Below are 16,119 nucleotides of genomic sequence, written 5' to 3' on the forward strand. Positions count from 1 at the left end.
CTAAAAAACACAGAGTAAGAATTTTAAAATAACCACAAACAAGTACGCTAAAATACTGAATATCGGGGGTCCGAACTGCACTGAATGACTTCCACCTACATCATGAAATGCAAACCCACAGTACATATAAAGCTATTTGAAACAAAGGCAGGAGCTGCTGGGAGCTGCTGTTAAGCTTGTTTGTGGCAGTAAAACTTGAAAGGCGTTTGAATTTTATCAAGTGCGTTCTATCCTTTATAACTCTTAAGTGAAGTGTTGCAAATGCAAGTTTCATATGGCATACCACATTGCAGCACGCTGTTGTCTGGGCTGTGTAGACAATGTGTGACCTCAAAGACCACGGTGATACTACATAAAGTACCGCAGTCACCACTGCTTGTTGTCAGAGAAACAGGACTCTCATTCATAACCTGAAATCAACTGCAAGAGCAGAGCTTGTTCCATAACATTTTAATGTGATTAGCACGCTTCACCTCCTTCAGCCATTTTGAGCCTATCTATTCATCTACAGTATAGACCAATTATAACGTAACCGCTTTTAGTGCAGGACCAGATATAGTACGGTCTTTTCAGACTCCCGTTAATTTCCCCATAGCACTCCATATATACACGTATCGCTTATAGTGCAGTTGCTGGAGACGAAATGCCGGTTACAGTGCGGCTGCCGGCGCAACCAATAACCAGGCCGGTTGTGCGGCTGCCGGCGTGTCTCCACCGTCGGGCATGTTCCCGTTGCTGGTGCATGAATAGCTCCGTTCATATTTTTAGCCCGACGCACCAAGCCATGCCAGCCACGCATCCCAGCATTCTTCGCAAGGAGCGGGCAGAATGATGCAATGGCGGGAGCGTGCGAAAGCACATCCGTCGCTGCGGCTCTTGCACATTAACAAGCATGGTGTCACGCACGCACAAGCAAACATGAACACATCTCACTCGATGACCGTGGAAACTTGCTGTCAGAACCCTATGGTGAGGAAGCGCAGAAGCAGCAGTGAGTGAATTGACCTTCGTGCTGCCGCTCGCATCAAAGTGAACTCTAGCCGCGAAAACACAGTGCACGGTGGACTGTGCCCCCGTCGCAGATGGCTTTCAAGATACAGCGGCCCCTGTGGGCAGGCATGCGCGCTCAGAGTAAACGCTCAGATTATGCCGCTGTTGTGATGCCATCATAGTCATGCCGTCATGGTCGTGCCTTGGTTGTCATTCCAGCTTCTTCATACCGCCTGTTGTCATCACACTATCATCGTGGTACCATAGTTATCATTTAATAATCGTCATCTCATACCATCTTTGTTTTTGCGTCGACGTCATTCCATCATCGCCACTGCGTCAGCGTGATACAGACATTGTCATGCTTAAGGGTGACCTTGGCAAACGAGTGCCATAGCAAAGTGGGAGGATACCGGAGCATGTCGCATGTAGTCAAAGCAACAGAAGCTTCGGAATGACCACTACAGATGTTAAATAAATGTTACTTCCAAAATGCCGTGGCCTGCTTGAACGCGAATTGCATTACCACTGACGGTCATGGTGATACAAGTTCTGCTGTAATTTTTTTTTCATCAAGGTCGTGGTATGAATAACCAAAATCCACAACACCCCATAGCATTTGCACTAGGTAATGAGATGTGTGACCGAGCACTGCACAACACCCCCATGCGATTATATTTACTACTACACTAAACTGTCAATTGACATATGGCTTGAACAGCAAGAAGTATGAAGTACTATTCCAATTCTCATATAGTATTAGATATAGCACACCTCTACCAATTACTGTAACCAATACTGGCTTGTCAACTTGCCAGGCTTTCAGCGTGCTAATTATAATCCCCACATTGCATGCACCTTTAGCTGCCAGGTGGCTAGAGCAGTACCAAATAATTGTGAGCACTAGTGTCGTGTTAACGAGACACTAAAGGAAAATATTAAGTCAAGCTACATTGAAAGATCAGGGTTCTACAATTATGAATTCGTCATTCATAGCGAAAACAGTGCACTTGTAAGTGAAAAAATTACAAAAATATAAACTCGGAGTGGTGCCACCTATTTTCGACTAGATACCTCTCATGTTACGTCAGCGCTGGTACATTCGTGGAGAGCAACAGTGAGGGAGGTCAGATGGGAATTTTGTCATTTTGTCCGTTTTGGCACAGGTGATTCAAATTGAGTAGCAACAGCAAGGCCTTCGGGGACAATTTTCTACGCAACAGTCATATATTGCCAACAGAATATACTAATAGACTTTTAGAAGAATAATATAGCGCTAACTTAGCTCTATTTTACTTTAGTGTCCCTTTAAAATTGTCAATACACAGTATTCCTAGTTACATCGAAAATAAGGCAACACCACAGCATAAAGAAACTCTATGATTGCGCAAAACAATGTTAACTAAGCCAAACCTACAACCCAAATGTCAATTAAGACAGACGTTTGTACACCGAAGACAAGTGGTGACTAACGATACGTTCATTTATTGATGCCGGTTCAACAAAAAATGAAACTAATAGGCTGTAATAAGGCCTAAATACAATGTTTCACAGGGAACAAACAAATAAGAAACTACACTTTGTTATTATTTTGGTCTTCTACCGGTTCTACCACGGGTTCATCCAGTGCAGTTCGAATTTGCCTCACTAAACCGCTTGGATCGTCCATTGCAGTTTTGCCTGTAAGGAAAAACAAAGTGAAAATCAATTACACGTCTCAATTACATACAATTCGGGCAGTATTCACAAGCAAGCAGCACAGCATACCTTAATATAAAGCCTAAACGACACAGAAGCTCATCCGAAAATAGCCTTTTTAATTTTCTCGAGAATACCCATGTCTCCTTCTTGTGCGGTCTCATCTCTGCCAGCATACGTTTTCTTCTCGCCTACAGAAAGAGAAAAGAAATTTTGCTTTCTGAATAAAACTGACAGAACATATCAAAATACTTCTTAGCAGCGCATGCTGGCAGAAACACAAGAGGCATAGTTCTGTTAACACTAACACTCTGTGAACTGAGTCTTTTTAAATCCACACACTATGGACATTGATCTACTGACAAGTTGTGATCTACTGACATTATGAACAAAATTCAGGAAGTTCAACGAGCATTCAGTACAGTAACTAGGCGACTCAAAAGATGTTTACGATTGGACTGGGATTTGTGGCAGCTAGGTCTCACAAGACAGAGACAAGGGTACAACATTGTGTGATGAAATGTAAAAATGCAATGCAAATCATCCTAAGCTGTGGAAGTGAGCAGCTTCTCTGCAACCTGTTCAGAAGAGTGCTGATGGTCAATTGTTGGACAATCATAAACCTGTATTTCCATGTTACTTAAAAAACAGCGCTACCAACAAAGAACACCAAAAAGAGAGTGAACACACACGGTGCTGTTTCTGACACGTAAAAGAAGCCGAAGTACTACACATCAACTGAACCTGCAATTTTACAGCCACCTATAGGGCTTGTTTAGTTCAACAGTAAAGTGTTCAGACATTGAGGTCATGCCACCAGAATATAAATATATAAAGTAGACTTCCGTTCATTTGACTCCGGTTAATTCAATCTGGACCGAAGCTACGGGCCTGCGCTCATGCACTTCTATGGGTCCAAACTTTCGCCGATTTCAATTCTAAAATAGGCCTTCGCTGGATAATTAGAACTGGACCAGTCAGTACGCATGCACCTGACCCCTATAATGACCCCAACAGCGACCTATAGTGGCTGTGTCGGTCTCAGCGGAGCTTGGGGACAGTGAATACGTTGAACACACGTCCTCTCCTGTCGAAAACGCTTATTTTCTGCGTGCCCTAGGAAGATTTTCAAGCAATAACCGTAGCTCATAATGTCTGAATACGATATTTACTCAATTCTAACATGCACCCTTTTTCTTTTCAGGAAAACTGGCTCGAAAATTGTGTGCGCGATGCAAACATGAAACCAAAACCGCCTACACGGCGTTTGTATGCTTTACCACGTAACACAGATGTACTGCGGCGAAGCTGGCTTTACGAAACCGGCCACCATGGAGCAACATCTGTTAGACCCCTGCCCATTTTTCTTGCTAAAAAAACGGGTGTGCATTAGATTTCTACTTTGTTTAGGTGCTTTAAAGTCATTTCTAAGTTAGGTTTCTACTTTTGACACATAGAAAGTGGGCACGCATTTGATTCGCGAGCGTTAGAATTGGGCAAATACTGCCAAAGCAGTGTGTTATGGCGTTTTTCTGCATCTTGTTTAATTCGACCTGCCAAATAATTCAATCAATTTTGTCAGACCCGTCATGGTCGAATTAATGGAAGTCGACTGTATAGGCTTAGCATTACCTTAAGCAATGAAAGGCTGCTCTGCAGCTTACACATTAAAAATTGCTGCACCGGTTTTTAAGTAACGCTCCACTGTTGAGGCATATGCACAAATCCAGCAGGGCTAGCGGGCACACTAAAATGCTTTGAAGACAAATGCTAATGTGCAGAAGAAAAAAATGTTTCAGAAGTATAAAAATAAAAGTGGGGTCAGCATACTATATGAAAGGTGTGCATAGATAAAGTTCTATCAGATCTGTGCAAACCTTATCAAACTGCGTGTCGAACACAGTGAGTAGCCACTTATCTGATATCTTCCACTGAGTCTTGGCTTGTTCCTGACTCCTCCAGTTTTTCTAAAAGCCACCACTAAAATCATGACGATCATGGTTGACTGTGTTCAGCACCTTTTCAATCCGCCATTTATGGTTAGTTTAGATTCCATGCATACTGCACCATTGTATAGGGGTGGTGACAGGTATCACCTTGCCATAAAGGAAAATTTGTCACCTAAATTTCCTTCTTGCCTTGAGAGGTCTATACTATTTTCCATCAATCCTGCCCCTTTTGCTCATCTCTTGCATTGCCTAGCGAGTGTGCAATTCGCACCAAAGCACACATGGGTTTAGAGCTCTCTGGTATGAGCAATATGTGATGCGGCACACTGAAAATTTCAAAGGCAGCGTCACAGCTAGCCATATCAATTTGTGCAGCGCTTCATGATCAGCAGGATTAGCTTTATGGCAGAATGCTCATCTCGCATGTGGTGGATTCAGGTTCCACCTAATGCCACGAGCATAGCACATTCCCACATAGCCATTTGCTATAAAAAATTTTCTGGAGCAACCACTTACATAATTTGTCAATTAAATTAGGCGTTTTTACATTTTGCACAAAAGGCCTGTGCCTATTAACAGCGAAGCTGTTCTAACCAGAAAAAGTGGCGCCTGCTGTCGCAAAACCTCGCCGAGCTATGACGTCACTGCGTTACCTAGCGATCACCTCGCGGAGCAGCGTCTGCCTCGCCTCCTCTCTGTGCCGTGCACATGTTGCCTTGACATGGGATGAAGGAGAGGGAAGGAGAGCATGCGCGCGGCACGCGCAATGCTCAGGAGAGAGAAAGAGAAAATGAGAGTGAGAGAGAGAGAGAACGAAATTGTAGCAGCACCAACGAGGCAAGGCACAGAGCTGCTGCTGACGCTGCCCGCATTGCCTAGTCGCGCATACGCCGAAGCAGTAGCGATGACGTCACCTCACGTTGCCTAGTAACCGCCGGCCACGGAGAAAGAACAATTTAGGAGGCGCAACTCGGCTCCCTCCCGCGTCATCATAATGTCATGCAGGAGCACGGCGGCGGACATCGTGACAGCGCCCCCTACCAAACGCCGTATGCCTGACGTATGGTCACGTGAGGGTTTGTCGAAGCGATGCAGCGGATTCTTGCGGATGCAGCGGTGCAGAGCTTGGTCGCTCGGTCTTGTCGTCTGCTTGAGCATGGATGCCAGTGCGCCGTCCTTGCATTAGGTAGCTACAGCTCGAGTACGCTAGCTGAACACGATGCCTGTCGCTAAACGAGACAGCAGCTATTACAACGTGTTCTCGCTAAGCTAGCCGGAGTGCCATGAGACAGGGACTAACCAGTACCTCCCCAAGGAGCAACAATTACTTTTTCGGCTCGTCAGGGAAGACTGCGCCTCCAAGGTCAGCGTAGCATTTACGCCTGCTGAGCGTTCCACTGGGGAAATGTTTTAGTAGACATTTCTCGTCAGTTCTCGATCCTCGCTTTCTATAGACTAGAATTCAGAGCCGTTCTCGGGCGCCGCCATTTTCTCGCGACGGTGGCATCGCGGCGCGAGCATTGGCTGTGGACTGCAGGCACTGCAAATCGCTGCACTGGCGGAAGCAGGAGCGGTGGCAATGAATTGTTCTTCAAGCGGACCGTTAAAGCTTAAAATTGCTAAGTGCATGCTCATTTCATGTCTGCATTATGTACGCATGACGAACGCAGTAGAACACGCGTCGGATGGAGGGTACGCTTGACTTTTCTCAAGTTTCGCGGTATCATGGTCGCAATGAGGGCTATGCATTTCCGTTTGCGGAAAACATATACATTGGTTTCCGCACGTCCTAAAGCAAGGTATTCTGTTAGATTAAGTGTTCTGGCAAGTGCCAGCCATGGTGCAAGATAATTAGTGCCAATAAGCATGCTACAGCTGCATGTAACGTTGCTGTGCGCTGTCACAGAGCCTTTGCAGGGACATGACAGTGTGTTGTGGCGAAGCTTTAGTTGTTGAGAAAAGTAAAACTCAAAAGGTATAAAACTGGATTTCATTCGTACCTCGACAAACTTATCCAAACAGGGTAGCGGTTTTCGAAATGCGTTTCACACCTCGTGTAACATTACTGAGTGAAGGATGTGATGAATGTAACAATTTTGCCGCGAAGCACTCTTTGTTTTCTTTTGAACCGCCTCTAGAAGCTTCTCTAATAGCCTCGTTGGCTATGTGATACGTGACTAAAGCACACTTGCTTGTTGCGTAGCTTGCACTGGAGGCGCAATGCTAAAGAGACAGCGGAGCTGATGGGCACCTAGCTAGTCTTGGCTTTTGGGCTAGGCTAAGCACTACCAAGTCATCCCCAGCATTTTCCGGAATTGTATTGATAACTGATCGATTATCGATTAGCTATTGCTTGGCTATTGCAAGGTATTGGCCATGTATTTGGGCTAGGCTAAGCACTACCAAGTCATCCCCAGCATTTCCCAGAATTTCTTGATTATTTGTCGATTATCGATTAGCTATTGTTTGGCTATCGATTGGCTATCGCAAGGTATTGGCCACGTATTTCGCCTAGGCTAAGCACTACCAAGTCATCTCCAGCATTTTCCAGAATTTATTGATTATTTGTTGATTATCGATTAGCTATTGATTGGCTATCGTATTGGCCACGTATTTAGGCTAGGCTAAGAACTACCAAGTCATCCCTAGCATTTTCCAGATTTTATTGATTATTGATCGAGTATCAAATAGCTACTGATTGGCTATCGATGACTGACTATAAGCTTAAGTAGTCCCAACCATGCTTAGCTAGACTTAGCAGGCTCAGCTTCGCTAGTTCACAGGGGTATTTGCAATTGCGATTGGACCCTTTCTGTACTACTGCTAGGATCTGCCCACATTTTCTGTTTGCACGTTACAGACTAACGCTCGGCTTAAACAGATCCGCTGTTAAAAAAAAATGAATACTTGGGGAGCCCTTCTGCCACGCAACAATAATCATAATCTGGTTTCCTAGCGTTTCATTTCTTCAAAACTCATCCCTCGGCGTCGCCGCGTTGGTGCGGTGGTTACGGTGTTCGGCTGCTGACGCGAAAGACGCAGATTCGATCCCGGCCGCGGCAGTCGCATTTCAATGGGGGCGAAATGCTAGAAGCCCGTGTTCTGTGCGATGTCAGTGCACGTTAAGGAACCACAATTTCTGGAACCGTCCACTACGGCGTGCATCATAATCACATCGTAGTTTTGGCATGTAAAACCACAGAAGTTATTAAGACGAAACATGTCTCATGCGGAGGTGTCCCTTAAAGAGTTGGCAATGGCCTTGTCGAAAACCTGGCGTCGCCGCGGATGGCAAGAAAATGTCACGTGGCCCTATGAAAATGCATATACGTGTGACGCATACCCTAGTCCGTGATATACCCAAGTGCTCTATACCTAAGTCCGTGATTTGAGGGTAGGTGCCACACGGGGTTTTACATGTAGCGAAAGCCTATCATTTGGTAAAGTATGACCTAATGTGTAACTTAATGCATAACTCACTGCATGACTAAATTTGCACCAGGCTTCCGCCTTCAAGTGTTACGAAGAGTGTAATGCCGAGCGGAATTTTTTTAAAGTTGGCACTCGCCACATTCCTATCAAGAATGCCGACGACGGCACAATGCCACCTTGACGAGTACCTTTTGTACATCGTTGCTACTCATTCAAACCGTGAGAAGCAATGATACAAACAAGCGCCATGCACAAATAAACACACGCTAGTCCGCCGATTCCCGCAGTCCACGCCGAGAGGTGGCCGCCTGGTGTCGAGAGTATTGGAGCACGCCCGCAACCTGCGTGCGAGGCTAAAATAATCTGGTCTATAGCTCTCGCCCATTCTTGCAGGCGTTCAATGTCATTTGGAGCTTTGAAAGTTCGAGCTTCCTGCGCAGTACAGTAGAACCTCGCATACGTTGTTAAAAAATATGCGAAAAATAAACGTACGATCCGGGAAAACGTACGATCCTAATCCAGTAAAAATTGAAGCTGACAAGCCCATATTGAGGTGCAAGGGCAGAAAACATTTATTTCTTGCAAAACATACTTATTTTCTGCAGGTGCGTCTCACCCTTGGACAGGAACAACTCCTTTTCCACACATTGCAGACCCTCGTCCGCATTTTGGTTGTCTTTCGAGCGAAAGAAGCTTTGTAAGGCTTCCAATACAAGGGAATTGAGCACTGCAGAAAAGCCGCGCGGCGGCCGTCTGCCACTTAGCGCTTCACAAGCACATGAGAGCGGCCTTTTTGCACACCTGAATGATAATTTTTCACTGCAGAACGCATCATACGACCGCAGTTTGCCGCAATGCTGAACGTTGCTGCCGAATAATCGTACTTTCCGGAAACGTATTAACCAGAATGTATTAACACATTCCTCTATGGGGTTATGTTTATTTTTCGCGATTGCGAATGTAGGAGCCGGGAAATCATATTAAGCGGGAACGTATCAGCGAGGTTCTACTATACTGTAAAGACGAAGTGAACTTGGCCGCGGGCGCTCGCAAGGCGGGCACAAGGCGGGCACTGGAAGGGAAGACGACGAGGCAGAGAATAGAACAGCTGGCCCAGGAATGGGTGCTGTCTCTGTGTCTCTGTTCCTTTACAATGGTGCAGTCGGCGAAAGCCCAATCTTAAGGCACTCCAGCCTTCAGCACCGTGCTGTGGAGGCCTTGCGTCCTCCGGCATCTCGCCATTCCAGGGTCATTCTGGCGAGGAAACACCGTCATGCTTCCCTTGACATGAATGCCGCATCTGGGACTACCTGGATCTCCGAGCCCCCACGGCATGCCGTTCACGCTGCCTTCGACATGGATCCTCGCCGTCATGGGTGCCTCCTGCGGCCAGGGAACGCCGTCCACGCTTCCCATGCTCCGGATCACTGCCCCATGACATCATCGCAATCTCAGCCAGCAAGGGATGCCATCCATGCTTCCTCGGTTATGGAGCCGGCCACCCTACCACCGTTGCAAGCACCCACCGCACCATCTGGGGACGGCGTCCAAGCCTTCTCGGTGGCTATAGGGCAGGACTCTACAGGTGATCTTGTCCAAGCCATTGCCGAGCTGAATCACCAGCTCGTGCTTTTGACGAACACCTTCGCATCTGTCGGTGGTTGCACCGTTGCACATCACACTGAGACAGTGCTTCGGCCACACCGTCTTGGACCTGTCCTGCCTGAGAACGCCGTACACGCTTGCCTTAGCGAGAATATCGTCATGAGAACTACTTCGACTCCTCAGCCACCAAGGTATGCCGTTGATGCTTCCTTGGTGGTAGAACCGGCTGCCGTGACTACCACAACGACCGCACTGTCCGTGGACACCGGCCCTGGTTCCAAGTGCAGCTACACAAGCAGCCTGGCGGAGTTGAGCCGCTGCGACTTCCCGCAGCCGGCTTATGTAAAAATACCACCTTTTCGCGGCTTTCAAGATGACGCCATCCTTTGGCTTCACACCATCAATGCTTCAGGTGATGGGCATGCTTGGCCAGACCACAAAAAATGGCTGGTTGCAGCCAAACGACTTTTCGGTGCCGCAAAAGGCATAGGACACCTACGAAGGCGTCAAGCAGCTGTCCTGGCCTGAATGGAGCGCAGCGCTCATAGCTGCTTTTGGCCGGCATCCTTGTGCCTGTGGTGAGTCCGACCAGCCCATTGCTGCGCATAGTGCTCCTGCGAGCTACCGCTTCAACGCTGCGGCATGTGTGCCCTACGGCAGCCCTCAGGCAGAGAGGTCCGCTGCAGACACTGGCTCATTGGGGGTCGCCGTCTGCTTCACCCCTGACGATGGGAAGCGCATAGTGACCACCGCTTCCGCTAGTGTCCCGTGTCCGATAGAACCACCTAGTAACCGCCCATTCCCTTATGCCTGCGCTGCCCCTACATTCCCAAGCATCAGCTGCGGCTTGTCATCATCGAAGATCGCGGCTGAGAACCAACGGTTCAGCAACAGAGGCAGACAGTGAAGCCCTCAGCCACCACCGCATCAGTCACAGGTTTCTTGTTCGAACTCCACGTCGGCACCCTCTGCCATCCATAGCGAACCCGGCTGCAAGGCCTACAAGACAGCGGATGAAGCTGTATCCGCAGCGGCGTCGGAAGTAGAGGCATGCGGTGACGACGCAGGAAATGCACAGTACTGCAACCCTTGGGACACGGACCCATCCGCCGTGGATCTGCGACTGCCGAGGGCCGAGGAGCAGAGCACCCAAAGCCCCACTCTGGAGCACGCCACCCCTGCCGCAAAGGGGGCACCGTCCACCAACGAGATGGACCGCCAGCGGCACATCTACGAGACGGCGTTAGCCTTACGTTTCAAGCGGCGAGATCCCGACCAGCGCTTGGACCGAAGGGCCCAGAGTCCTGTGGTCATCCTTCCCGGGCTGCAGCAGCAGCCGCGTGCAGGCCCCCTCGGCCCGGTGCCGTCGTCGTCCTCGTAAGTTTCAGTTGTACCGAGTCGCAGGGGAGGCATCATGGGGCAGCTTTCACTGCGGGATGCCTGTTACCCGAAGCAATGACCGCACCAGGGGAGCAGTTGCAGCACTTCGGTATCTTCTAGTGTTCAGGAGCAAACAGCGCCAACACCTCATGGTTCCAGCAGCAGTGGCGGTGGCAAGTTCCAATTCCTGCTACCCTGCAGAGGGCAGGGTTCGGTGTTGAAACAAGCGTAAGCGGCCGACAAGGCCATTTACCAGAACCACCCATTACCACGATCCCCTATTTCCGAGAACCCCCCTGCTGCCCCTATCGATACTGTCGCCGTTAAGTGCAACATCCACGCAGGAGTGAAGGTGTTCCCTTCATAGTCAGTGCGGCGCCCAAGGCATGGTGGCCACCGCAACAAAGTGGAGCCGATGGCCCTGGCACCCGTCCTGCTCAATATGTTCCAGTCTACATTCTCGGACAATGTGTGGCCATCTTTTTCCAACAACAGTCGGCAAGGCCTGCGACCAGCGCGCAACAGCCAGTGCCGCCCGCCAGAGAAGCTGGTTGCGCGCTGGACGGCTCACCAACGATGACCTCACACCCTGGACAAGATGCTTTGTTGCAAGCGCGCCGGAAACTTGCAGCGTGGCCGAGTGAAACACGAAGTGAACTTGGCCGCAGGCACTCGCAAGGTGGGCGCTGGAAGGGAAGACGACGAGGCAGAGAATAGAACAGCTGGCCCAGGAATGGGTGCTGTCTCTGTGTCTCTGTTCCTTTACAGTACTTATATCCGCTGTTACAGTTTGGGATGAAGCATCGGCGTCCCATTTTCGATAATCAGTGAACGCACACACAGCGAACACTTACATCGTAGAGGAGCAGTGAGGAACTGCAGAACCTAGAAGGGATGATTCTGAATGCGCGAAGCGAGTGGCAGACTCTGCTCTACTCTGCTGTTCCGTGTCTGTCCTTGTCTCCCCAAACGTGCCGCAGAAATATAATTAAATTTTGTTTCCCCACATGGTAGCTATGTATCGCATACTCTGATCAGCACTTTTTATGGTGCATGATAATAAAGATAAACAAATTCTCGTTTTTGGTACGCCAAAAAATTTTAAAAAGCACCAAGTGCAGTTTTCTATACGCGCATGGGTATGGTTGCAAATCGTCTGCTCTTTCTATACACACCTGGCTACGATTGCAGATTGTTTGATCTTTTAAGTGCGCAAGTTTCTTGCTCTTACTGCCGCATAAAAAGCATGTGATCCTAAATTTAAATCTTGAAAAAAATATCTATACCAAGATCGGTCTTTTATTCCTTGAGTGCAAACCGCGTGGGCACAAATCTTTTTGCGGCATCCAACAACCCAGCACAAGCGGCCAGTAGCAGACGACGCCGGATGCCGTCGAAGATCAAATTTGTTTTTTTTTTTTGTTTTTCTTTCGCGACTGCGGCCACGCGCGTGCCACTCCCACCGCGAGGGAAGTAAAGGCTTTAGAGGGAAGTAGTTCCTTGAGTCACCACAAGGGGCGTTGCACCAATGTTCACCACCAGCGATAGCACGTCTGAAGCTGCGCGTCTCCTCCTTTCCCAGCGTGACATTATCACGACAAGTGCACGCGCTGGCGCCAGCCCATAGTTTCACCTCGTGTTATTCTTTCTCCGTGCTGCTGGCGCAGGTGCGCGCTCGCTTCGCCCAACACAGCTCCTGCCTGCCTGCCTGCATTTGTGGCATGCCAGGAACGCTGCTGCTCGTAGGCGCCGACACGTCCAGCACTAGTCACACGAAATGTACCTTCCCTACACGCATAGTTAAGTTAAACCAAGTTAATACCTAGCAGTAGTAGCCAGTAATGCTTGAGGATTGACACTTTCGCTGTGCCTAAGCTTTGCACGACTGAGTGCAAACTTGCCCATTTTTTTTTTTTCTGTCAGAACCTTCCAGGGCTAATAAGAAAATCCTTCCAAAAAGTGTAACATTAAAATGGCTTTGAGAAAAGCACAATTTTATTTCCCATTATCAAGCAAAAAAAATAAGGTGTTGAATTTTTATCCCTTATTTTATCTCTCAATATCTGAAGATGTAAAACCCGAAATTGAAGACGCCTACATATGTAATCATATGTTATGAATACATGTAGAATCAGCTAGCGCAAGACAGAGGTAATTGGAGATCACAGGGAGAGGCCTTCGTCCTGCTGTGGACATAAAAATAGGCTGATGATAATAATATGTTATGCCCTTCCATGAGTGCTTTCAGCAAATGATATCTTTAATTTTCCTACCACATTCCCCATCAATGTCTGATCTCTCGCAATGAGAAGTTAGTAGCACATCATCAGCGTAGTTCCTCCCTTTTTTCTCTTCCCCTTCTCCCTTCCCCCAGCATAGGGTAGCCAACCCAGACTCTTGACTGGTAAACATCCCTGCCTGCCATATATCCCTCCCTCTCTCTCTCAAGCATGTACCTACCTTGCCTTGTGTTGACTATGCCGTCGACAGTGCCGGGTGTGTCCGTTTCCAGTTCAGCATACGCCTGAATCAGCGCTTTCTGCTTGTCATTTAGGCGCCTAAAAGTTGGCAAAGAAGAGAGACAAAAAAGTCCTCAGCATTGAACTTGTGTTATCATCGGGTATTAAGAATTCTCCATAAACATCTGTAGCATGCTCGAATGCTCTACATTTAAGTAAAACTAAAGTTTTCAAAGGAGGTTATTCCCGTTATTAAAAGTGAATTCTTCAATTTGTGCAATAGAACTTCTAAGTAAAGGTCATTATGGGCATGACTTGCACAGCATGTGCTGGTCTTCCGTTATCGTTTGTACAGCTTGTCAAATTACAGTCAATGACCAATATTTGCCCGATATTTCTGATGCGTTCTTGGCACCGCCTCGTACCCCCTTAGAGTCGATGTATAAGAACGTTTGAAATTTCAGATGCAGAAACCCTTCGCTGTGCAATTTTCATGACTTTTGCCATGACCGCAGTTCCAAAATGGCATCAATAGAAGCCATCACCACCGCCATTTCAACTCGCAGCCTCGAACCAGCACTCTCGCACGCCAATTTGCTGGCAGCCATAGCCACCATCGCGGCACACTAGGCCTAGCGGCTTCGACGTTCGCTACCAAGTTTCCTGCTGTTCGGTGCTGTGTCGTTTATTGAAAGAATTTGCCGCTATCAGCAATGGCGCCGGCTCCACCTTTGTAATCTTCGCTGATGGCTTCAAAGCACGGAAAGCATGACGTAAGTAAAAACGTTGAATGCCAGTTTCCAAAAATCAGCTTGGCCGCAATGCAGTGGTGTTAAGCGTGAAGCATATGTGACTTATTGCAGTGAAGCATACTAAGAGTGGAAGGGGGCAACTGTATTCCTTAATTATAAGCGTGCATCCGCCATCTACTGTCACAGTACGAGCACTGACAGGCTTAATAAGTGCACTGGCAGGCCTTAAGAACTGTTACAGGTGTGCCTGTGGCGATTTTAGCATTGATTTGGCGATTTAAAATCTGACGCTGACTGCACAACAGGGCCTTACTGACACATTTCTCATGAGTTTGTTCAAAAACTAACGTAAGAACTAAGAAATACCATCAAACCTCATTATAACAAAGCTGCGTCCGACAGAAAACATCTATGTTATATCCAAAATTCATTATAAACATACATTTGATCTTCAAGAAAAAAAAGTGCAATCAGCTTAATGTGAAAGAAACTCATGTTTAATGCCTCCAACAGGCCAGCAAACGGTCTCCTGTTAATTTTGATAGCCTGTCAGTAGTTTGTTGAGTGGATACGTGGCACGGGAACAACAGTAAACTACAAACAGCCTTTGCAGTGTGGTTAATACGGAAGTGTGCCTTTTTGGTGTGATCACACAGGATTGGGACTTTGGCTTGCAGGCTGTGTTTGGAAAAAACCTGCACACCATGTCCAAAATGCGTCGTTTCAAGTTGCCCTTGCCGAGTTTTTGACATTTTTTACTACCAGAATTCACACATTGAGCTGCTGAGTAAGCAAATGTTCCCTTTGCTATAGCAGTAGAATACTCACAGAACTCGAGCATGGCCAACCAACTTATTAATTTAAACTTCATTATATTAGATCATTCATCATATCAGTGTTCGTTAACTAGAGCTTTGACCATATGAGAGCCACAAAACCAGCAGTCTCTATGCACGTTGTGCCAGGACGACGCAAATGTAATAGCAGTCAAGAAAATGCAACTGAGAACATCACAATGCGGGTCCAACGTAATTAAAATAATTTCTGCTAGGCCTACATACTACTTCTACAGGAATGACTCCTGCAAATGATACATGAACATGACACTTGTTTCACGCAAAGCTGAAGCCCTCAGTATTCAAAAGCATTCTATAAGTCCCAAAAATTCAACTAACTGTGGTATCCGGATTTTCAGATGGACATAGTGATCTCCGTATCCGGAGCTGTTCAACCGCTTGACTCCCTTGTTCGCCAACCGAATTTTGGTGTGTGACGAGGTTCCCATGGGGACCTGCAAGCAAACAGTGTACATTAAAACAGATTAATCAATGCCCTGGCCATCATTGAAGACAATGATGATGGAAAACAAAGCAACACCTGCATTAATAATGAATGTCCTGGTAATTCATTGAAGACAATGATGATGGAAAACAAAGCAACACCTGCATGCTACTCAATCATGTTAAAGTGCTACTGTAAATTTATGCCCAGGAAGATTCCCATACAGTAGACTTTTCTTCAAGGGTCACTAAAGGCAAATATTAAGTTAATGTGGACTGTCAAAATACCATTCCAGGAACCTCACAGCATGTATTTTGTACCAAGAAAAAACTTAGTTTAATAGAAAATCGCAGCTGAAGGCTCCGCATACCTCTAGAGACATTCAAATAACCCTCCGAGTGGGCAGTTATGACGTTGCATACGTCATCACAGCCCTTTACTCTGGTCGGTGAGTAAAACTAGAAACCGGGAGACTGCGCTATGATTTACTGCACAAAACGCAAAAGCACTGCGAAAAACTGAGCCAAGGATTCCCCGCTGCAGCTGCTCCTGGTCAAGTGGCGTGAACCGTCA

At 47.2% G+C, this 16,119-nt stretch overlaps 1 protein-coding gene across 1 annotated transcript; it reads right to left on the bottom strand.

Annotated features, from left to right (window-relative positions):
- Window positions 1-2,447: 2,447 nt before the first annotated feature.
- Window positions 2,448-15,585, bottom strand: LOC119461530 (dnaJ homolog subfamily A member 3, mitochondrial-like). Its single transcript, XM_037722876.2, has 3 exons — window positions 15,441-15,585; window positions 13,515-13,612; window positions 2,448-2,670 (listed from the first exon to the last, which is right to left on the bottom strand). The coding sequence occupies exons 1-3, from the start codon at window positions 15,575-15,577 to the stop codon at window positions 2,564-2,566; spliced, it is 342 nt and encodes a 113-aa protein (XP_037578804.1). The 5' UTR covers window positions 15,578-15,585; the 3' UTR covers window positions 2,448-2,563.
- Between the last annotated feature and the right edge of the window lie 534 nt (window positions 15,586-16,119).

The sequence above is a fragment of the Dermacentor silvarum genome, chromosome 8 (assembly GCF_013339745.2).
Source record: "Dermacentor silvarum isolate Dsil-2018 chromosome 8, BIME_Dsil_1.4, whole genome shotgun sequence".
Lineage (NCBI taxonomy): Eukaryota > Metazoa > Arthropoda > Arachnida > Ixodida > Ixodidae > Dermacentor > Dermacentor silvarum.

Excerpts from the sequence above, each read along its gene's own strand:
- LOC119461530 (XM_037722876.2), bottom strand. The coding sequence starts at position 15,577 with ATGTACACTGTTTGCTTGCAGGTCCCCATGGGAACCTCGTCACACACC. Across the intron at positions 13,613-15,440 it reads CTGAAAATCCGGATACCACA|GCGCCTAAATGACAAGCAGA; the intron begins GTTAGTTGAATT and ends GCCAACTTTTAG. Across the intron at positions 2,671-13,514 it reads CATAGTCAACACAAGGCAAG|GCAAAACTGCAATGGACGAT; the intron begins GTAGGTACATGC and ends TTTTCCTTACAG.